At 42.3% G+C, this 21,452-nt stretch overlaps 8 protein-coding genes across 8 annotated transcripts; 5 read left to right on the top strand and 3 right to left on the bottom strand.

Moving 5' to 3' along the window:
* Nucleotides 1–171: 171 nt before the first annotated feature.
* Nucleotides 172–1,468, top strand: EAE98_004453 (uncharacterized protein; the record flags this gene model as incomplete). The annotated part of the gene is made up of 2 exons (XM_038952073.1): nt 172–409; nt 606–1,468. The coding sequence occupies 2 exons, from the start codon at nt 172–174 to the stop codon at nt 1,466–1,468; spliced, it is 1,101 nt and encodes a 366-aa protein (XP_038811609.1).
* Nucleotides 1,469–2,704: 1,236 nt separating this feature from the next.
* EAE98_004452 (uncharacterized protein) lies at nt 2,705–3,400 on the top strand (the record flags this gene model as incomplete). The annotated part of the gene is made up of 1 exon (XM_038952072.1): nt 2,705–3,400. One exon carries the CDS (start codon nt 2,705–2,707, stop codon nt 3,398–3,400), a length of 696 nt encoding a protein of 231 aa, XP_038811608.1.
* Nucleotides 3,401–6,021: 2,621 nt separating this feature from the next.
* Nucleotides 6,022–8,556, top strand: EAE98_004451 (uncharacterized protein). The gene is made up of 4 exons (XM_038952071.1): nt 6,022–6,794; nt 6,932–6,991; nt 7,059–7,522; nt 7,576–8,556. Exons 1-4 carry the CDS (start codon nt 6,707–6,709, stop codon nt 8,002–8,004), a joined length of 1,041 nt encoding a protein of 346 aa, XP_038811607.1. The 5' UTR covers nt 6,022–6,706; the 3' UTR covers nt 8,005–8,556.
* Nucleotides 8,557–12,108: 3,552 nt separating this feature from the next.
* EAE98_004450 (uncharacterized protein) lies at nt 12,109–12,760 on the top strand (the record flags this gene model as incomplete). The annotated part of the gene is made up of 4 exons (XM_038952070.1): nt 12,109–12,143; nt 12,216–12,285; nt 12,337–12,564; nt 12,659–12,760. 4 exons carry the CDS (start codon nt 12,109–12,111, stop codon nt 12,758–12,760), a joined length of 435 nt encoding a protein of 144 aa, XP_038811606.1.
* A 527-nt stretch (nt 12,761–13,287) lies between these two features.
* EAE98_004449 (uncharacterized protein) lies at nt 13,288–15,319 on the bottom strand (the record flags this gene model as incomplete). Its single annotated transcript, XM_038952069.1, has 4 exons — nt 13,288–13,444; nt 13,505–14,568; nt 14,621–14,652; nt 14,752–15,319. 4 exons carry the CDS (start codon nt 15,317–15,319, stop codon nt 13,288–13,290), a joined length of 1,821 nt encoding a protein of 606 aa, XP_038811605.1.
* Nucleotides 15,320–16,011: 692 nt separating this feature from the next.
* Nucleotides 16,012–17,457, top strand: EAE98_004448 (uncharacterized protein; the record flags this gene model as incomplete). The annotated part of the gene is made up of 2 exons (XM_038952068.1): nt 16,012–16,236; nt 16,570–17,457. 2 exons carry the CDS (start codon nt 16,012–16,014, stop codon nt 17,455–17,457), a joined length of 1,113 nt encoding a protein of 370 aa, XP_038811604.1.
* A 947-nt stretch (nt 17,458–18,404) lies between these two features.
* On the bottom strand, nt 18,405–19,740 carry EAE98_004447 (uncharacterized protein; the record flags this gene model as incomplete). The annotated part of the gene is made up of 2 exons (XM_038952067.1): nt 18,405–19,596; nt 19,652–19,740. 2 exons carry the CDS (start codon nt 19,738–19,740, stop codon nt 18,405–18,407), a joined length of 1,281 nt encoding a protein of 426 aa, XP_038811603.1.
* A 969-nt stretch (nt 19,741–20,709) lies between these two features.
* Nucleotides 20,710–21,254, bottom strand: EAE98_004446 (uncharacterized protein; the record flags this gene model as incomplete). The annotated part of the gene is made up of 3 exons (XM_038952066.1): nt 20,710–20,749; nt 20,796–20,882; nt 20,998–21,254. The coding sequence occupies 3 exons, from the start codon at nt 21,252–21,254 to the stop codon at nt 20,710–20,712; spliced, it is 384 nt and encodes a 127-aa protein (XP_038811602.1).
* Between the last annotated feature and the right edge of the window lie 198 nt (nt 21,255–21,452).

The following is a 21,452-nucleotide window of genomic DNA, read 5'->3' as shown; positions in this document are numbered from 1 at the left end:
CAAGTAGACCCATCATGTAGGACAGTTTCTTTCAATTAAAGTTCAACTTCATATTATCAAGAGCATATAAGGATATCAAGCATCAAAAGAAGTAGTTTTCTTCATTACTTGTTATTTCCATAAGTCAATCATTTATATATTCAATAACAGTCATATATGCCCTACTTCAAGATGGCAATTCCATCCTCAAACAACAAGACAGTCCTTATAACTGGCATCAATGGCTACATAGCCAGTGTCCTAGGTTCTCACCTTCTGCAAGCCGGTTATTCAATTCGCGGCACCACTCGTCGTATCTCTAGTGCAGAACCACTGCTCAAAGGTCCTTATGCACCTTATGTTGATCGAGTGAAGATATACGAGGTACCCGATATGACAATTTCTGGTGCTTTCGACGAAGCTGTTAAAGGTAAGTCTCAATTTCCTCACTCTCCTCACTCTCCTCACTCTCCTCACTCTCCTCACTCTCCTCACTCTCCTCACTCTCCTCACTCTCCTCACTCTCCTCACTCTCCTCACTCTCCTCACTCTCCTCACTCTCCTCACTCTCCTCACTCTAAACGGTCGATCTGAATTGAACTGAATTAGACTGATCAATATACCAGGTGTCAATGGAATCTTCCACACCGCATCTCCCATAGACTTCAGTCTCAAAACCTACGCCCAAATGGTCACTCCAGCCATAGACGGCACCAACACTCTGCTTCAATCCTCCCTAAAAGCCGGACCCCAACTCAAAACCGTAGTAGTAACCTCTTCCGTCATCACCGTCGTAGATCCTCGCACCGACCCCTACACCTTCACCGAGAGCGACTTTGCCACTTCCTACCTCACCCAAGCGCAAAAAGATCTCCAAGAAAACCGTTCCTCCAGCGCCGGAATTCTCTACGCCGCCTCCAAGAGCGCCGCCGAATCCGCCGTCTGGAAATTCCGCACCGAAAAATCCCCCTCCTTCGCACTCACAACCATCCACCCCGCCTTCGTCACCGGACCCCCAGTATCCCTCCCCGAAACAGGCGAGAAACTAAACGAAACCCTCAAACCCATCTACAACATGCTCTCCGGCGCCACCAAAACCATCTCACCTGCCTCCGGTACCGGCAGTTCCGTAGACGTGCGCGATGTAGCGTACATGCACATCTGGGCGTACGAACACCCTGAAAAATCAGACGGGGAGCGCTACATCGCGTGTTTGGGAACTGGGCCCCCTCAGTCGCAGGCTGATATTTTGCGGGAGTATTTCAAGGAGAAGGGAGATGAGAAAGCTCTTGAGAAGATTGTGGTTGGAAATCCCGGAGAGGGTTATGTAGGATACAATAAGGAAACGGGAAAAGTAGAGAGAGTAGAATCGACCCCGGAGAGACCACGTGTGAGTGGAGAGAAGGCACAGAGGGAAATGGGATTTAGGTTCAGGAGTTTTAAGGAGAGTGTGATTGATACAGCGGAAGCGTTGAGACCTTTGCTTTGAGGGGCTGGAGAGAAAGCTTTCGATATAGATCAAGTCAATTAATGTCATTTCAAAAGGCTAGTTGCAAAACAAATCCCATTTCTGAGGAGTTTTAAGGAGAGTACGATTTAGACCTTTGCTTTGAGAGGAGTTGGACAAGAGAGCAGTTGGATTAGAATCTCGACATATATCAAGTTACGAAATCTTACTTTATATGATTTTAGATAACCCCCCTCTCAATCAAAACAACTCATAGAATATCAATATCCAGGAAAAAAGATCGAATTTCATAAATCCAAACTCTAAACTCCAAACTCCAAACCCCCATCTCCAAACCCCATCCTCCATACTCCCATCCTCCAAACCACACCCGCGCACACAAACACGTGTCTCTCACATGATCTATTTCCACCACCCAATCCCCCATCCAATATCCGCATCCTTCCCATTCCATCCCAATTAACCCACTCCAATAAACACCTACGATTCTGCTAATCCTTTCGCAGTTATTGGGCGCTTAATATGATCCTGCGACCTTTTAGTTGGATACTGGGTAATTGGATGATGAGTACCTATTGTAATCTTATATTATGTAATTGTGTAATTTTGTGAGGGATTGATGGATGGATGGGTGGATGGGTGGGTGGATGTACAGAACGAAAAAAAAATAAAAAATGAAATGAAATAATTGTTGGTGGTTTGGAGATTCGTGTTGATTTGGTATGGTTTGGTATGGTTATGATATATATATGTATATTCAAAGTTAGGAGATAGAAAGAACTATTCACATATCGAATAGTAAGTACACCTACCTACACATCTCCCTTCCAAACAAAAACCCCCCCATCACCAGCAACCCCTCAAAGCAAGGTACGTACTAGGTACGTATTCCCAAAATCTAGAATGCCGAAAGCGCAATACACACAAGACGCGAGGTCTCTCGCAAGGCTTTGCGACATCAAATACCCAAATCCCGACCTCATCCGTACACATCTCTACATAGCGACGCGAGATATGACCGCGCCTGTGTATTGACCGAGTGGTCCAACATATTTGAAGAAGAAAAAGGGAGGGTTCATACATAAACTCTTGCTGTGTAGATCTCTGTTTATCGTCTGACAATTTATCGATTCTTGTTATTCATGTATCCACATTCTTGAGATCGATACTTGATTTCTGTTTTTCTCATTTCTTTTGAGTTTACGGACCGTATCACTTACCTTGTGCTGTGAAAGATTTCATTCTGAAAGCTACCTGATGAGACTTCATAGGGTGTTTCTGTTTGCCTTTATTGGCAATGCTATTGCGGTTGCGATAGTGGAAAGGGCGAAAGAGACGGATTGTTCGTTATCGCCCTCTTTATGTTCTACTAAGAAGACATCATCTACTACTTCCTCTTCCACTACTTCGTCCACCACTTCATCTTCCACCACTTCATCAACTACATCTTCCAGCAGCACAATCCAAACAACCGGAACCCTCACCGCCGACTTCTCCGCCTCTGCCACCGCCGCCACCGCAACTTGCGGCGCTGGATTCCTCCCCGAAACCGCGACCGACCGAGCGCGCTCCATTCTCCAAACCAACACCACCAGCACCTGCGCGACCATCTCCCCAGGATGGCCCTGTTTCGGGATCGGCATGACGCCGAACCAAGATACCGTGTCGGCGATACGTGGTGCATTTGATGACCCTGATTATCACGGTACCGTTGCCTTTCTGTGCAATTTGAGCGAGGTCCCCATGACGACTGCGGGCTTCGATGTCGCTGTGTTGGATGATTTGATCTATGTGAAGCATTGTGCGAATTATACGCCTGCGGCGCTGATGAGTCCCGGAGAGTGGGTTTATGGGTATTTGGATTGGAATACGGTGCAGACGGTGGGACAGAGTAGTGAGTTGTGTACTCATGTCATGAGTCAGGTGGTGGCATATCCTAATCGCATGTCTTGATTGAGAATTTGGGGGTTTGGATTGGGGATTTGTTGTAAGTTTGTTGGTTGGTTGGTTGGTTGTTTTCTGTGTTAGCTTGTATTTTAGAATATAATAGCAATTTGTTTCTTTGGACCCTATGTGCTTTTCAAACTTAGAATCACTTGAAGTGATAGTCGATAGAATGAATAGAATACTTCTATGATTTTTTTGGTCAGCAAGCAGGTGGTGTTTCATTGGGACAGCCACGAATTGTTTCCTCGACCTCGTGAATCTTGAGCACGTGCCTAACCAACAATTGGTCAATTGGTTATCAATAGAGACATGTAAATTCCTTAAGGAAAGAAATTTGCTACAATGGACGATATATCATTAGGTCTATGATACTCCTCAGGGGGCAGACGTAAAACATTCGAAGATGCTCATTTTAATAGCCTTGGAATGATCGAGATAGATAAGTTGATTTCAAATATAAGTCGGTTACCCTACTTTCGGGCCACCCCTGTTTTGGGCCACCCTTTCACACCAAAAATCACTTTTTAGGCCTATTAATATCTCTATCAATATTCAATATAATTCCATGAAAATTTATACATATATAATTTAAATCGATTTAAGCTTATTCTGAAATTTTTAGAGTTTTAGGATTTTTCTGTATTGAAAACTAGAGCTTCAAAATATCGATTTTCAAATTTGTATAGGAATCACATATAAATTTAAAACTTTTCTAAAATCTTTAATAACTTTTGAATAACAATTATTAAAAGAAAACCATATATATTTTTGAGATATTTAAACTTGAATCTATTTAGAAATTCAAAAAAAAATTCGAAAAAATTAATAGATATAGAAATATAGTATACAGTGAGTTTAGAGTAGTATAAATAATCCCTGTCATTTTGAGGGTACCCCTATAAATATTTATTTATAAGGAATTTTCTATTTTTTCTGAATCTCTTATATTAAACATATTATAAATTTATAATAAAATTTTATAGTTTATTTTTAACAATTTTTATTAAAAAGTTATTAATGATTTTATAAAAAAATTAAATTTGTATGTGATTCCCATATAAATTTAAAAATCGATATTTTGAAGCTCTAGTTTTCAATACAGAAAAATCCTAAAAATCTAAAAATTTCAGAATAAGCTTAAATCGATTTAAATTATATATGTATAAATTTTCATTAAATTCTATCTATAAATAAGAAAGTTATAAATTCCATTTTTGGTGTATTTTTGGTATAAAAAGTGGCCCAAAAGGGGGGTGGCCCGAAAGTGGGGTACCCGACTTACATGTGAGAGAGTATTTTTATCATGGTATTTTCATGATGGTGTACGATAATCTGACTGATACATACATACCCACAAAAGATCCTTCGCGGGGCACGGAATCCTTATCAGTTGAGATTCCAGAACTGTGCTCACTGCTCTCTGTACCCTGATCCACACGCCACCAAGGTTTCACGGAAACGATGGATACCTATGTTTCCATTTTGGATGGCAGCGATATAGAAAAGAGAAGCATTTCAACATTAGGGTATGAGAATGTGCAAACCCTAAGGATGAAATTGATTCATATCAATGTAATTGGTTGGGCATAGGAAAGTCAAAATGAAGACGGGAATGAGATACCTTCTTAGGCTTTGGTGGATACTGAAAGATGTGACGCATTGTGCTTCAATGGCTAGTAGCTAGAACACCCCCACCTCATCCCATGTCTTACTGGATCTGGCCCCTTCTCATGTAAGTGACGATAGGTAGGTAGGTGTAGGTAGGTTTCCAGTTTCTTCAACTGTTTACAGAGGACAGATAAGTGAAGGAATGTAAGAAAGAAAAGTTGGTACAGTAGACGATATATGAGTCAATATCTTCAAAGTCATCTTGTTCTTCCTTTCCTCCATCTCCGTCATCAGCAGATATTGTGTGACAGCCACAGAAACCGGGACTGGAACTTTGATTCGCATGATTCATCAAGGCGAGAGATAAGAATCACATGCAAAAAGGAAAAAGCAAAAGCCAAAGCAGCTGGAGTGAGTGAGAGCAATGGACAATTAGAGACACCCACGCAAGCAAGCGAGCGAGTCTGCATGATGGGTATCCGTAATGACTAGGGAACGACTGGGTAGAAATATGGACTAGGGCGTCGATGTGATTTTAGATGTGTCTCTGTTTCCAGCAGAATAGCGTAGGGAGGTAGTGAAAAGACCACGATGCTGTTAATTATTGGTATAGAGATGGGGAGGGAAGTGAATCATGAATCATGAATCATGAAGATATAAGATGTAAATGATAAGGTGTAATTTGTGGAATGTGTAGATGTTACCTAGATAGGTATATATGGAGTGTGATTAGTGATGGATGTATTTCTGTTATTGTATTATGACATTCATTGTATGGTCCGGTCTAATAAATGGTATCCCGTACCCGTAGTAATTACCTAGTCGTCTGTAATCAGTCTGTAATCCTGTAACCGTGCGTATCCATGTACCAGATTTTGTAGTGTGGCGCTTCGATTATGACGTGCCCCATCCATCCAAAGGACAATTCACTGACCAGCCAGTTACTGTATGTTTGTAGGTAGGTATTACTGTATGTAGGTAGTGTCCAGTCTGTCAATCCAATGTTTACCTAGGTAATGTCCAATGTCCAATCCAATGTCCAATCCAATGTCCAATGTCTATCTACCATCTACCCAGGTCCCTACAGAATACTCTCCCGTGTAGAGTAGAGTGCCTGCTCCGTACCTATTCCGTTCCTACTCCGTTCCTACCTCTCCAGGTACTGTACAAGCCCATCCATAACCTTGAATTCCAAACAATTCCCATGGCAAAGCATAACAGAACAGGATTGCTCGCGTGCTTCATTCAACGCTAAACCCCATTGGCTCTCACTAGGACCAAAAATAAATTCCATATCAAGCTCTTCCCTCTACCACAGAAATTGTTTGGCTTGTGCAAGTGCGACCATATTGACTCCACTTTCTTCCCATTTCTCAACCCACTACTGCAGCTTTTCGTAGGTCAGAAAGAAAAGGACAAAAGAATCGATCGGTCTTCTTCTTGCCAGCTTTCGTCATAATTGCAATTCAATTAATAAACCGTGAAAGACTATCTATCCTACCTAGTCCTTTGCCTTTCTTTTAAACAAAAAGCCTTTGCCAGTCACAACTTCAAAGGATACACCACCTCCAGAACAACAACATCAACACAAGACATCGCACCATCGAACAAAAATCAACCACCTTTCCATCACAAGCTTATCATCAAAAGCTTCCTCGACCGTTTCCCTTCTTCCACACACAACCATCAATTTCTACACATATTATGTCCGATTTTCCCTCCAACGCCAGTACAACTTCCACTGAAGGGACTACCAGCACAATGGAGAACGCAAAGAATACAGTGTATGACAGTAAGGTAAGCTATATCTATCAATCTATCAAATAAATCGCACCAAAGTCTACATTGCTAATAATGAAACAGTTCAAAACTTCGCACAATGAAGTCAATGAGATCAATACAGGAAATAAACTAATCAATCAATTGTAGATGCATCTGCAGCTGCCAACGCTGTTGGAAATCATCCTCTCACTCAAAGTGTCGTGAACGGTATGATAATTTGATGATTTCCCATGACATATCCTTAAAATCCACAATACTGACATTTTCTCCATAGGCCCAATGGCAGATAATGTACGAGACCAACATCAAAAGACTCAAGCCGAGTTTTCCAACCTCGCAAGCTCTCGCACCACCCCTACCACTCAAACAGCTACCGGTCAACAACTCACACATTACCATTCCTTCTTCTACAACTTGTTATCGTGGGAGAATCCTCGTGCATCTGGAATCGCATACCTTTCTACCGTTGCATTCATCTTCGCCGCCAGATATCTTGACATCCTCCGATATTCATTCAAGATTACATATATGACTTTGTTTGTGACTGTTCTCGCAGAAGGTCTTGGAAAGCTAGCTTTCTCGCATGGACTCACTTCTCAATTCAGACCTAAGAAGTATTACACAGTTTCCAAAGAGACTCTCGATAGCTTACTCGGTGATGTCCATGAACTTATCAACTTCTTCGTCATTGAGTCACAACGTGTTCTCTTTGCCGAGAATGTATTTGTTTCCCTCACTGTAAGAATTCCTCGAATTCCTTGCCATAAAATATGAAGTACTGACTTAAACAGGCCTTGATCGGATCCTTCATTTCCTACTACTTGATTAAGCTCATTCCATTCTGGGGTCTCACTCTCATCGCTACTTCAGTTCTCTTCATCTCCCCACTTGTCTATAAGACCAACAAGGAGCTCATCGACAACACTCTTGCTCAAATCTCGAGCATTGTCAACCAACAAACCGAACAAGTCAAGCAACTTGCTAGTCAACACGCTTCCCACGTTGCTGAGACCACCAAGCAATATGCTGGAGAGTATGCTCACAAGGCACAAGAAATGATCGGAAGTGCTAGAAGCCGCTCCGGATCTCCAGAAGCTAGCAGAGTCGCCTCCCCAACTGCCAAGACCAACGGTATCAAGGAGGAAGATTTCCCAACAGCCCCAAAGGAGGAGTTCAAATCCGGAATTGCTGCTGAGGAGGAGCCACTCATTGCTGCATAAATGTACCGCAAATGCAACACATCGTGGAAAGGAGACTCCCCACAACTCTCATAAGAGAGGTCAATATATCCTCAGTTGAGGGGTCGAGATACAAAAGCAAAAAGTTATATCATGGTATTAGCTGAAGAAACACAAGGAGTCAGCGAGAATCACGCAGATTGATATGCATACGACAATTACCATATTACGAGATCCGGTGAAGGAAATACAGGGACTAGCACGAAATGCACGGCAAAATTTGTTGTCTGTGAAGCTTTTTCTCTTACTTTTTGATTTAGTTGTGCGACTTCTTTAGTTCTGTCGGTCGCTGCCTTTTGGTTGGTTCCAAGTGGGTATCTTCTAATGGATGGATGGGATGGAGTGAAATGGGTGGGTAGGAATGACGTTACGGTTATTGATGATATTTTATAAGGAGCGTTTGCGTTTTTTACGGACATAGGAAGGGCATTATAGTTCTTTTTGCGTTTTTCCAAATTAAAATGAAAAATTTAAAAATCTTTAGTTTTTGTGAATGTGTTTAATTCTGCATTAAAGTAGTTTCGAGGTTTGGATGAGGTTTAGAGTACAATTTTTGACATGTTCACGAGCTCGCATACCTTGACTTGTTTTGTTACCGGTCAGTGAACAGTAAGCTGGCGCCGAAATGCCCTACTCCTGGTATTGTGATTCATAATGCGTTCTCTCCTCTGCTGTTCTGGTAAGCGAAATCTCATCTTGTCTTATATCATGGATAGTATCCAAGTAGGTAGCTGGGCATAAACACTTCATCCCTATGAGATTTAGGATCTGAAATTCTTGAAACTTGATGAGTTGGGGGTCTGAATTGGAGGGATTGGAAGCTATGATTTGATATGATGGGGTATGAAATGATATGATGGGGTATGAAATGATATGATGGGGTATGAAATGATATGATGGGGTATGAAATGATATGATGGGGTATGAAATGATATGATGGGGTATGAAATGATATGATGGGGTATGAAATGATATGATGGGGTATGAAATGATATGATGGGGTATGAAATGATATGATGGGGTATGAAATGATATGATGGGTATGAAATGATATGATGGGGTATGAAATGATATGATGGGGTATGAAATGATATGATGGGGTATGAAATGATATGATGGGGTATGATATGATGGGGTATGATATGATGGGGTATGATATGATATGATGGGGTATGATATGATGTAATTGTAGAGTAGATGGGGAATTGGGTGGTGAGTGATAGTGAGGGCTGTGTGATGGGTTTGGAAATGGAGATGGTGATGGTGATGGTGATGGTGATGATTGGAACTTGTGTGTATTGTATTGGTATTTTGGTGGGTGGTTTGAAGGTGTTTTGTTTTTTGGATGTATAGATGTATGTGTAGATGTAGGTGTGGGTGTAGGTGTAGGTGCAAATGGATATTTTGTATATAGGGGGGGGGGGGGCATTTGGGAATTATTGGGACTTTTGGGTTTTGGGTTTTGGGGGGGATGGGCAATGGGGTGGGTGGTGTGTGGTATGTGGTATGTGGTATGTGGTATGTGCTGGTTCATAAGCGTCTAGTTTGTAATTATTTGAGGAGCTTGATGAGCTTGATGAGCTTGATTGGAGATTTGTTGAAATCGATAGAAGGAGTGGTTTGGAATGGTTTGGAGTGGTTTGGTTTGGAGATTGTTGATGTGATGTTTGATGTGTGGATGGGGGATGAAGGATGGGGATGAGGATGAGGATATGTGGATGGGGATGGGGATGGGGATTACTGGGTTTGTGGTGGTGCGCGGGGGGATTCTAGATGGGTGAGTGTGTAAGTGTGTAGGTAGGTAGGTAGGTAGGTAGGTAGATATATTATATAGGTATGTTATGTAGGTATGTTACATATTCATTATATTGGAATCTCTGATTTGTTTGGGATATTCTGGATGAGGATAGCTACTAGACAGTTGTGTGTGTGTGTGTGGACCCAGGCAAGGCATTCTAGGTGTGAATACCCTGAAAGTCATTTTGTGAAAACGAGATGACGTCATGATGGATGTTGAGAGTAACGGGTTAGTACCTATTTATTAGGCTCTGATTGCTATGTGTGTTTGTGGAATTGGGGTTGAGGTTGATGTTGGTGATGGTACGGATCTGAAATGGAGATGGTATATATATATACATATATATATACTGTTTATGTATATCTGGCCTGGTAGCGACCTACCAACTATAATAAATAAGTGTACGGTACGGGATTTGAGGACATGCGTGCAAGAGAGAAGGTGATACGTTGTGTGTGTGGGTAGGTAGTTGGAACTTGGAATTGGAGAGTGCGAATAATTTTACGGGTTTATGGTATTTGAGCTGGTGGAATGTTTAGGGGGCGAGGGAGTTGAGGGTAGAAGGTTCTGTGACAATGATAGTGCAAGAAGTGGCTTGCTTGTTGTTTTATTCTTGCAGAGTTTTTAATTTGGGATGTCTGTTTTATTTTTTGGAGATGACTGGTATTGCTTGGGATACGAAATTTCTAGGAAACAGTTGAAGAATTCTAACTAAAATCTTTCAATCTCTTCAGGCGCTGTTATTGATTACATGCTTAATATTTCAGGTGATTCGTCGACATACTGAGAGCTGTTATGGGTTAACTGACGTGCATGAGGACGACGCGAAGTCTAGGGCATTCATTCAAAGAATTCTAGGGTGCTTGGTGCTGATTGCTAATTGGAACTATCACTCATGGAGCCCATGTCCATCTGGAACTACAACACGACCTCTCAGAGAGCTTTCTTGTCCTCATAGTGGAACTCGTAGTCCTATATTAGAAAGTTTAGATCCACGAATCCTGGACTTGTATGGCAAAGAGAAGAGAGAGTTTGACTGGAAATATGCAAGAGATTAGTGAACGTTGCATGTTTTCTGGAGGATCGGTGCAATTACATTTTGCTAAAAAGATATGTGTGAAGCTCCTGTTGAGCCTCTGGAATGTCTTGGTCAACAACAGTGGGAGACATTTCTTGAAATCTACAACATACTTCTAAGTCGAGAGAAATTTGTCATCCAAGCGGCTGCCATCAAATGCGCTTTGAAAAAGCTGAGCATAAGTAGTAACAATGTTTCACCGGATTTTGAGCTATGTAGGCCTCGTGCTTCAAAGTACCTGAAAAGTGTAGAAATGAATTTCTTGAGAGTCTGACGACGCAAAAGACTTTGATGAGATTTACAATGGTGAGAGTGGCAGAGCTTGGAGTATGAGTTAGCTCGCGATCAATGCCACGCAAAAGCTCAGAAAGCTAGAAGTTTGCAACACTTGCGAGCTTGCAGTATAGACACGTAATTGTGTGTGTGTGTGTGTGTGTGTGTGTGTGTGTGTGTGTGTGTGTGTGTGTGTGAGAGAGAGAGAGAGAGAGAGAGAGAGCCATGCTCATGCCAGACTCGGGCAACTTGCGACGAGATATCTCTGTCGTTAAAGAAAAGCTACTTTCTTCCTCCAATGACACAGAGCGGAATAGCCGGAATAACAACGAAATACATCAGAGAATGAAGGCCGTTATAATCCAGCAGAATTTAGTGTTTGCCCAACGCCATCTAGTTCAACTATCCTGCTATGGTTGGAGCAAATTATTTGCAACTCTTGTTTGAAGTAACATTTATCATTTTGGATGTTACAGTGAACAATTCAGTGTGATAAACATGAATAGGTATGTAACTCATAAAGAAATACCTATGTAAATCCGAAATTCAATTTCACAACTGCTTTGTAAAACTGTCCGCAATGAATCGAACTCAAAAATGATCAAAAAGGGGCTCTATTCATTCCCAAGCAGTTGTTCGAACTTGAGATTGGGAATTGATCATATGAGATCAAAGCAGATTGTAAGTATAATACCATATATGAAGAACCCAAAGTGTACTTTAGACCAACATCAAGCGGAAAAATATAATTGTAGAATGTGTTTCCATCGAAGTGACGTTCGTAAATTACCCCTAGATGTTGTGTTGTATCTCTCGTTTGACTCCAAACTACACTAAAACCGCCCCACGATCACATCTCGACCACCGTAATATCCGGACCTCCCATAACCTTACCTCACCACCATCTCCCCTTCCAAGCTCCATAACCATCTACACAATGGTTCTCTCCTTCATCCTAATACAAAACCGCCAGTAAGTACTTCCGATCACCAGTACCCAATCCTCTCCCCGCTCATCCCTAACCACATGTTCCATTATACACAGAGGTAAAACCCGGCTCGCGAAATGGTACGCTCCGTACAACGATGAAGAGAAGATCAAGCTCAAGGGCGAAGTACATTCATTCTCCCCCCTATTTCCCAACATCAATCTAACAATGCACCAGGTGCATCGACTCGTCGCGCCCCGCGATCAAAAATACCAATCGAATTTCGTCGAGTTTCGCAATAATAAAATTGTCTATCGTCGCTATGCGGGACTGTTCTTCTGCGCGTGCGTCGATGCGAATGATAATGAGTTGGCGTATTTAGAGGCTATACATTTTTTTGTCGAGGTGCTCGATAGCTTTTTTGGGAATGTGTGTGAATTGGATTTGGTCTTTAATTTTTATAAGGTATGTTTCCCCTCCGAGGGAACTATTTCGGATTAGAGAGTGCAAGGAGGAGATGAAAGGGGAATAGAATAGTACTGATTTTTCGCGATAATAGGTGTACGCCATATTAGATGAAGTATTTTTGGCTGGGGAAATTGAGGAGACGAGTAAACAAGTTGTTTTGACGAGGTTGGAACATCTGGATAAATTGGAATGATTGCGGAAACATAAGAGGCTGGTCTACTAAAATTAGCCAACAGTAATGGCAGTAAGCAGTTAGTAGCAGTCGATACCAAAGGGAAAGCTAGGAGTTTAGGAGTTCAACTGCAGGCATAAAAACTGGCGCAAGGCGAAGTTACAGTCAAAACCTAGATTTGTCACGCGAGTGGCACCATTATTGAGGTACTGTGATTCATATGTTTCTCTCCTTGCACAAATAGCAAGCTAAAACGCTCTTCTCTTGTCACCTATCACTCAGTGTACCATACCTCCTAATTACCAACTTTCATACAACAGCAATATCAAAGAGCTACTATAAAAGCAAAATGATTGTCAAAGTCTGTGCAGACTTTAATAAACAGCCCAGATTTTGCGAAGTAGCTGCTTATATTGTTTTCAACATCCGCCGTATCATCAATTTTCAAAACTCCCTTCATATAAAAACAGCTGTCGTTACAACGATTGATCGCCCGCAGCATCCGTCGAGGTGTTACCATCATTAACATGTCCATGGTCCCCGGATGTTTACTCTTGCATTTCAATATCGGAACCTGGGGAGGCTGACGTATTTTTGTCAAGAATGAAGTAAGGAATCTCACTTGAAACTCGGCCAGGTGAATCAAAGGTATGATCTGAATCCATTGATGAAGCGGAAGACAATGGAGAAGAGCTCTGTCGGGATCTGATGATTGTTAATACAATTATCTCACACTCCCATTTGGACAACGGGTATTTAACTTACGATGTTGACACATCCAATTGTCCCATGCGACGTTGGTCGTCTTCATCCCATAGCTCTACCGCTGTGCGACGTCTTCTTCTCAGGTTTACAATTTGACCTTCTGTTCGATTTGCAATTAGGCTCTTAACAAAATCGGAATAGATTTTCTCTGGCGTGTCTGAACGAACCCGTGGCGAGTCACACCCTGCTTCCATATCATCCACAGGAGTTCGGATGTCATCTTCGCTAGAAGTATCCATAGATGAAACCTCTCGCTGGCGCATGTTCATATCAGAGAGTGGGCTTTGCACAGAATTCTCGGTTGAATTTGTCGATTTTCTGACTGGAAGTTTTTGGCTCAACTCAAATTCTGCGGTGTAGGGATCCGTTTCCTTGAGTATTCCCCTAGCATCTGCGTCATGTCTTTCAGTGTCCAAGTGTAAGGGTCTTGTGTCATCAACACCTTGCATCAGCTCTTCTCTATCATCATATTCAACTTTTTGTCTGGTGGTACGTTGATGCTCCTTGTAATCAATATCATTCATTTCCATGGAGCGAGCACGCTTGCGATTAGCTGCCATGATGGTAGAGGCCACATTGGAGATCGACACACCAGTCACTTCTGCTACCCCTTCCATTGACATCCCGGTATCTTCTGCCATAGCCACGGAGGCTCTGTGTATGCGTTCCTCGATATCGGCAAGTTGTTCAAGCATGTTTTTACGAGTTGGCAATTCTGGCTCTCGATCGATATCGTCATCTAAAGTCATTGCTTGTTCTCGTTTAGAGGAACTAGATTTCTTAAATGTCTCCAAGTTTTCACCTCGCCATTGACTCGAATCCCACTCCGCACCTTCGTTTTCGAAATTGTTTGATTTTGACATCCCCCCCTGCCTTGCCTTAGAGTCGTCTCTCTTATCCAAGGTTCTTTGTTGAGTTTTGGCTTTCATCCCGGCAGCCAGACGTTTTTGGGTGATGGAGTCTTTTTTGGTGTTCTCTGGGCATAGGGAATACCAGTGCTTTCCGAATTTGTTACAAATCGAGCATTTGTACGACCCCGGTGGCTTTTTGTCAAAAGTAGGATCCTGAAAATCTATCAGCATTCTTCCGCATTGTGCTTTGATCATGATTATCCACCATATTTGTTGGACATTTTTTGACCAAGTGGCCTATTCAATGTTAGTAGTCATTACTTGCTCTCGTATGCGATTTTCATGGTAGAGATGAAGACCTTTATCATTAGAGTGTATCTCAAAAGGGGCTCATACCATTTTTCCCGCATCGATTGCAGATATAACTCGGTGGGATATACTCTGAACGGCTGCCTCCGAGATCCGAGTTACTCGAGGGCTTGTCCGATCGATACTCACCTCTGTCAGAGTATCCTTTATCCGAAGGTTTATCTTTGTTTAAGCCGTATCTCTCATTAAACACTTTTTCAATCTCATCAACGGAAGGAAGGTGCTTCTCCTCAATCCATCCTTTCGGGCCATTGAGCGTGGAAGGACCATTGGATTTCTTCCAATCTATAACGTGTGCGATTACTGCTTCCTTGTCAACTCCACGGTGCTCCAATGATTCCACCCACTGTTTGATCGTGTTTGGCCAAGCTTTAAATAGTTGTAATGAGCTTCTTCGATGGACTTCGAGCCATCGGCAATATATTCTCATGATCAAAGAAGCTGGTGATTCATCGTTCACATTCTTAGCTAAGTTGCTCAAAGATATGTTTAGTAGATCATCATCAGTTACTAAATCTGGTGCTCTAAAGAGAAGCTCTAGTAAAGCTTCTTCCTCCCACGCACTTTCATGTCGACTTTCTTTTGCAGAAATCATCTCGAGATGTAGAAATTGACAATGAAAAAAGGTAAAAGTGGATTGAAGTTGAAGGTCTTTAGGAAAAGGAAGTTGGTGTTTGTTATTTGATGTCGCACGGACCCAATGCACCTTCTCTCTTCGAGTCCATTTACTTTGATTGGGAATTGTTTATATGTTCGAGGTTGACTTGATTACCTTATCTGATTCTCTCGATAAACAAAAAGGTTCGGAGAACAACCAGTTGACAACCATCTCCTAGTCGAAATACCATCGCAGACTTTAGCTTGAGACTTTTATGTTTCATCTGAAGAATATCATACTGTGAATTGGACATATTACACCAAGAGCACAAAGAAGCAATCTACCTTATTCTACACATGATAAAGAAGCTTCAACGACAGTCCTCCTTAGTTACACCACTTGAAGCATATTGCAACCTTCTTCTCACACAGACAACGTCTGGGCTATTATCTCGCACATAACATTGAGAATATTTCGTCCGACACCACGATACTACTGGTATCTTCTTGTCATTTCTCTCTGCAAGTAAGGTATGAATCCCATCTCATTCGCTAGCAATATCCACTAACACCCTTCTTATTGTAGATCGTGGACATTGCAACCAATTTTACAACTACCGACCACAGACAAATACTTCATTTTCTTCAAAGCACCGATCTTAATTCTCATCTTGGACTACATAGGCGAGAATGAGTTCTTCTTCATCTCAAGGAATTATGCAACCTGGATCAATAAATGCGGTCTTACCAGTAATTCCTGGCACATTTCCAAAGTTTCAGAAGCTGTCCTTTGAGTTACGCGAAATGATATGGAGATGGACCTTACCTGGAGCCCGAATCATTGATGTAATTTACGACATAGACCAGGACAAGTACTTATCGTTCCGTTCTAAACCACCCTCTCTACTGCACACAGTAAGTTTGATCTGTCTTCATATCCTGTGTTTTGTTATCCGGAAAAGCCATCGTCAAGATGCTTAATCCCAGTTTTTCCAATAGTCCGGACTGCAGCTCAATCTAGGATTTTAATTTTGGGATTTCGAATATTCACTTGTCAATTTCACAAATCCATTATTAAAATATGATCCAATAATCAAATTTATTTCATTGCCTGAGATAAGCTCGATACTTAAAGGGAATCAATGTTTTAAACTTTTTGATTGTTGGACTGCCGTCCGGACTATTGAGTACCCTGCTCATCCCCTGTAATATCATGATAGTAATGTTGCTAACAAGTCAACTCCTTAGAATAGAGAAGCCAGATCGTTTGCACAAAAAGTCTACAACTTGTGCTTTCCAACACCATCCTACCCGGCGAATATTTACATGAGATATGATATCGATGTTGTCTACTTCTTCGACTGGCTTACGGGCTATAAATATGAGGAGAACGGTTGGTTTGAACATGTTGGCATTGGTCCGCTTGGTAAGATGGGAATAGGAAGACAGGATTTGAAATCAATTACAAGAGTAGCTGTCAACTCGATCTATTTTGACGTACCCGAGGGATTTTCAGCCAACAGCATGGAATATTTCTGTCACGCTACATCAAATGTACTCGCCAGATTCAGTTCCTTGAAGAGACTATACGTGGTTGTTGAAGATATTAACCCCTATCAGAAAGGGGAAATTACATTTCACGACATTCCTGCCAATATACGCCTTCACCCTCCAGTTTTCTGCGCCTTCTGCGGGGCTCACGAAATAGTCAGAGGTTTTACAGACGTGAAGTGGGATTTGACTTGTACTTGGAGAGTCCCTTCCGTTTCGGTTGTGGGAGCGGCTCGTGATGGTAAACTATCACACATGGGTCAGTATCAACGTTGCGAGTGTAACAACTTTCCTCATATACCAGGTGTGACTTATCAACACCCCCCATGCGAGGAGTATCGCCCTAAGCCAGCTAAGGTTGCTGGTCAACTTGGTGACGTCGACGCCGATGATGATACACCCAAGTTAGTCGAAGATGATTTGCCGGAAGAAGAATGGGGTCTCGCTGAGAATGAGCTGGATGAATTGATCTCAGACGAAGAGGCCTATTATACATTTGTTGCTGATTATTGTGAGGGAGAGTATGGAGTTAACCATGAGAAATGGCTTGGCATGGACTATATGCTGAGTCGTCCTTCCTTGTGAGTTGTTATCTACCCTAGGATTCTTGGAAACACCAAAATATCTAAGATTGGATACGAAAAGAAGTATGATGTGGTATATTTCAACCTCCTGACGTATATACAATGCCACATACCGACAATTGGGTGGTCACATCTGTTTTTGTTTTCCACTGTTCTCTTCGCTTCGTCTCCAGGAAATGGTATGGAGGGTTAATTGATTGTATGATGAATGGTGATCCTACAAGAGGAGAGTTTACAAGTTCTCCAATTTCAAATCAGATCCTAGGAGGTTTAATAATGTATCAAGGTGGCCGTTGCATGTGGATGGGATGTCAGTTGAGAGAAGTGGTTTTCAAAATTTCATTTGTCTTTTACAGTCATGAGACGTCAACATGATAATAAGAGTGTCTAGAACTGTCTTTTAGTTTCGTTAGCATGACCTAATGAACTAATGGAAACGTACTATATCAGGTCTCTTTTACATCCGGTGCATGGAACTGACCCGGCTCTGCTTTATGCAAAGCCAACTATCCCACAATCCACTGCAAATTTCGAATCCATACAATCCTCGTGCTATTCCTGAAGAGCAAAAACTTAATAACGTCAAGTAGCCTCGGAAACTTTAGCTTCAACAACTTCCCCGATCTCAGAAAGCTCAAAATGCTGCTTGCCCCCCTCTAAAAATTCGGAGCCCCTGAGAGGATATCATTAGTTTGAATCTGGAATCATGTATGGTTGAGATGTGTAATTATCCCCGGTTTGAAATGTTCCTACCCAGATATCGCGGAAATGGGCAACTTCAAATGCGAGATCTGCTTTAAAGCCTTACAGAATATGGCTACATTATCCTCGTAGTTGTGCAACTTAGTTCCACAGGATTGTCAGGTTGGAGAATTTGTGTTACCAGATGTGCGAATTCCCAAACAAGGTATGGTATCTATATCATTTCTACATTTCTATCCTTCTTTTCTATGCCAAGATATTATTAGCTGCCACTTCCTTCTTTTGCTCTGCCTCAGCGCTTTCTACCTTCGCTCCCTCACCTTTCCAAACCTCTTTGATAACTCCACCAATTTGTCCCAAGAACCTCGTTACCTCATCTTCCGTTCCAACTGTTATTCTCACACAACCAAGGCAGCCATGTTCCTTTCCTCTGAATCTAACCACGACTCCCCTGTTCTCTGCCAAGCTTTCATAAGCCTTTCTTGCAACCTCGTTGTCAGGCTGCCCATTCTCATTCAAAATCTCCACGAGCAAGAAATTACTGGCTACGCCACCTCTGAATCGCCCCACACCCTTGACCTTTGGCAATTCATTTAGTAACCGCTCTCTTTGTTCCACAATCTTCTCTTTATGTGCTGTCATGACTGACAATCCGTCTTCCTTCAACGCCTGAGAAGCAAGAGCCTCTGTAGGTGAGCTAATATTGTATGGTGCCTTCAAGTTGTTCAACAATGCCGCAACTTCAACACTAGCAAACGCCGCACCAAGTCTGATACCAGCTAAGCCAAATGCCTTACTCAGCGTCTGCAACACCACTAAATTTGGCCACTCGTTCACCCATTCTGCAAGTGATGATCCCTCAGGTGAGAAATCTATATATGCTTCATCGACCACCACTATACCATTCCATGTCTTGTGTAACAGTATTTGCTCAATCTGTTCTTTTGGAATTAAGGATCCAGTAGGGTTTCCAGGCGAACAGATGTATATGAGCTTGATGGGCTTTGGTTGTGGTTTCGACAGTGTGTCAAGAATAGCTGGAACATCGAGACCAAACTCAGGAGCTGGTAGTAATGGCACTTTAACGAGGGCTACATCGTTGACTTGCGCAGATACACTATACATGCCATAAGTTGGCGGGCAGACGAGAATAGAATCGACTGAGGGTGTGCAGAAGCAGCGGAGAAGAGCATCAATTGCTTCATCGGAACCGACGCCGAGAAAGAGGTTGAGAGGGTGGAGGGGCAAATCGGTATGATGGTGGGTGTTGCGCAATTTGCATAAGAGAGATTTGAGAGGATGTTGATGAGGGTCGGGATAGCGGTTCAGCCCAAGGAAATTGAGGGATTGGTTCGAAGTAACGCTGTCTGGAAGAGATGGGCCGTAAGCATTCTCATTGGCGTCGAGAAGGATGTTTGTTCCATCATCTTTATAATCACTAAATGAGAATATGAGTCAGTAAACAGACATAGATGGGATTGTAGAACACTGACTCTCGTGCACAGCGATATGGCTCCAATGCAAGAATATTAGGTCGAGCACATGTCTGCAAGTTGAACGGGGAATCTGTACGAGAAGGCATTGTGATATGTGGTTGTTGCTTAATTATAAAGAGTCATGAATCTTGGAGGGGTTAGAAATATATTTTGAAGCCGAGCTCGGCAGCCTTCAATGCAAGGCTGACGACCCACTTTTGTACTGTTGATATCGATGACCAATTCGGCCCACTTTTCACACGCCCCTCCCCTTTCTTCTCGTTTGTCTAGACAGGTCAACACAATCGGAGAAACTCCACAAACCAAAAGCATGTATCTTTCTTGGGTACATGTTTTCTCAGAGGCAAATACATACGCAAAGGTTCTTATATTTTCACAGTTCAAAACTCAACTTGATATTCTTGAAGATTACGCTCGCGAATTGCGAAAATGGAAAGTTTGCCGGATTGATGGAAGTGTTTCGATGGCGACACTTCACGTCTTCTTGTTCAGGCTTCCTAGCATAATTTCTACAATTCTAGTGCGAACCTCACATCCACCCATCTTTTCACTGATTGTCTACATTAACATACTTGGGCGGCTGGCGTCAAGGTTTGGTTTGGAGATATTCTTCCCTGCATCTTGTCTCTTGAGTTTACTTGCACTTGCCTGTCGTGTGGCCTGTACACTAGCCAATCTCTCACCAGCACTCTCTTGTAATAATTTTTTTCTATGTTTGTTTCTCTGTTAAAACAGCTCCTTCTTATGCAACATTAAGCAAGATGCTTCACAGCATTGAATTCAAATGTTGGTACGGATGCCCTTTAGCAACAGCAATGGCTCCGTAATTCTGGGTACTCAACAGAGCTTTGTTTCATTGGTTATGGCTACGTAATACCAAAAGAATGTCATTGAACAAAACGCAAGGAATACATAGATTTGGAACGTTCATTCGCAAGCTCCACAAGAAAAGACTGTGGGTAAAGCAAAACCTCCAAGTCTGCTCGGCAGTCTACTTCGCAATTTAGATCAGGAAAAAGAGTGAGCTTTCCAGCTAATCAAAGGCCTCCACTCAGCTAGTATCCTCTACCATTGTTGGCGCATTTGACAAGAACACTAGAATTATCAGCTTGGTATAAATTCTTACATGAATTTCACTTACTTTGGGCTGACAGCTGGCCAACGTGCAGCACATGCCGAGCTTGCTCCATAACTGCAGCAGCTCGAGGACCCAGAGCCACCATTGACTCTAAAAGCCGAAGTTAGCAACTATTATCATTTACAGATCACTTGGTGCTATGCAAGAAAGATTTGAACATGCAGCCCTGGTACTAAAAGGGCAAATGGAAAGGGAAACTACTCACTGATAGATGTCACCGACATGATACGTTCCGCGTACTTGGGTACAAAAACCGCAATATTTTCCAGCACTGGCTCCGCTTTGGGATGTACAGCCAGTGTTGTAGGAGCAAGCGCGGGCTATGAGTGTATCGGGCCCATCACGGGGTGTAACGGCGCTTCCTTCTTTGAAACCAGCCTCTGGAACTGGCTCCGCAATCGGCTCGGGTAGTGCAAGGGAAAGGGGCAGGAGAATGAGGAGTGATGTAAGCTTGAACTGCATGATGAAGCTTTTATATTTGGCTACTTTGAAGTAAGTCTGCAATATGTTGTTAGATTGATGATCGAAAATCAGGTTTTGTTGTGAGAAGGGACTCTTATATAGACATTAAGCCTTTATTCAGCGGTGCTAGACATTCCAAGCAGATAATCTTCTCGGAGTATTGTGGCCAGCGCATGAAAGCCAAACGTCACAGCATTT

This window comes from Botrytis deweyae (assembly GCF_014898535.1).
Source record: "Botrytis deweyae strain B1 chromosome Unknown BDEW_008, whole genome shotgun sequence".
In the NCBI taxonomy this organism is placed as follows: Eukaryota; Fungi; Ascomycota; class Leotiomycetes; order Helotiales; family Sclerotiniaceae; genus Botrytis; species Botrytis deweyae.
Note: the sequence above shows the minus strand (reverse complement) of the source record. Positions and strands in the feature narration are given on the sequence as shown.

What these genes read in the sequence shown, in the direction of transcription:
- EAE98_004451 (XM_038952071.1), top strand. Translation starts at nt 6,707, where the DNA reads ATGTCCGATTTTCCCTCCAACGCCAGTACAACTTCCACTGAAGGGACT. An exon ending in AAAGAATACAGTGTATGACA is followed by an intron (nt 6,795 to 6,931) that starts GTAAGGTAAGCT and finishes AATCAATTGTAG; the next exon opens with ATGCATCTGCAGCTGCCAAC. An exon ending in ATGTATTTGTTTCCCTCACT is followed by an intron (nt 7,523 to 7,575) that starts GTAAGAATTCCT and finishes TGACTTAAACAG; the next exon opens with GCCTTGATCGGATCCTTCAT.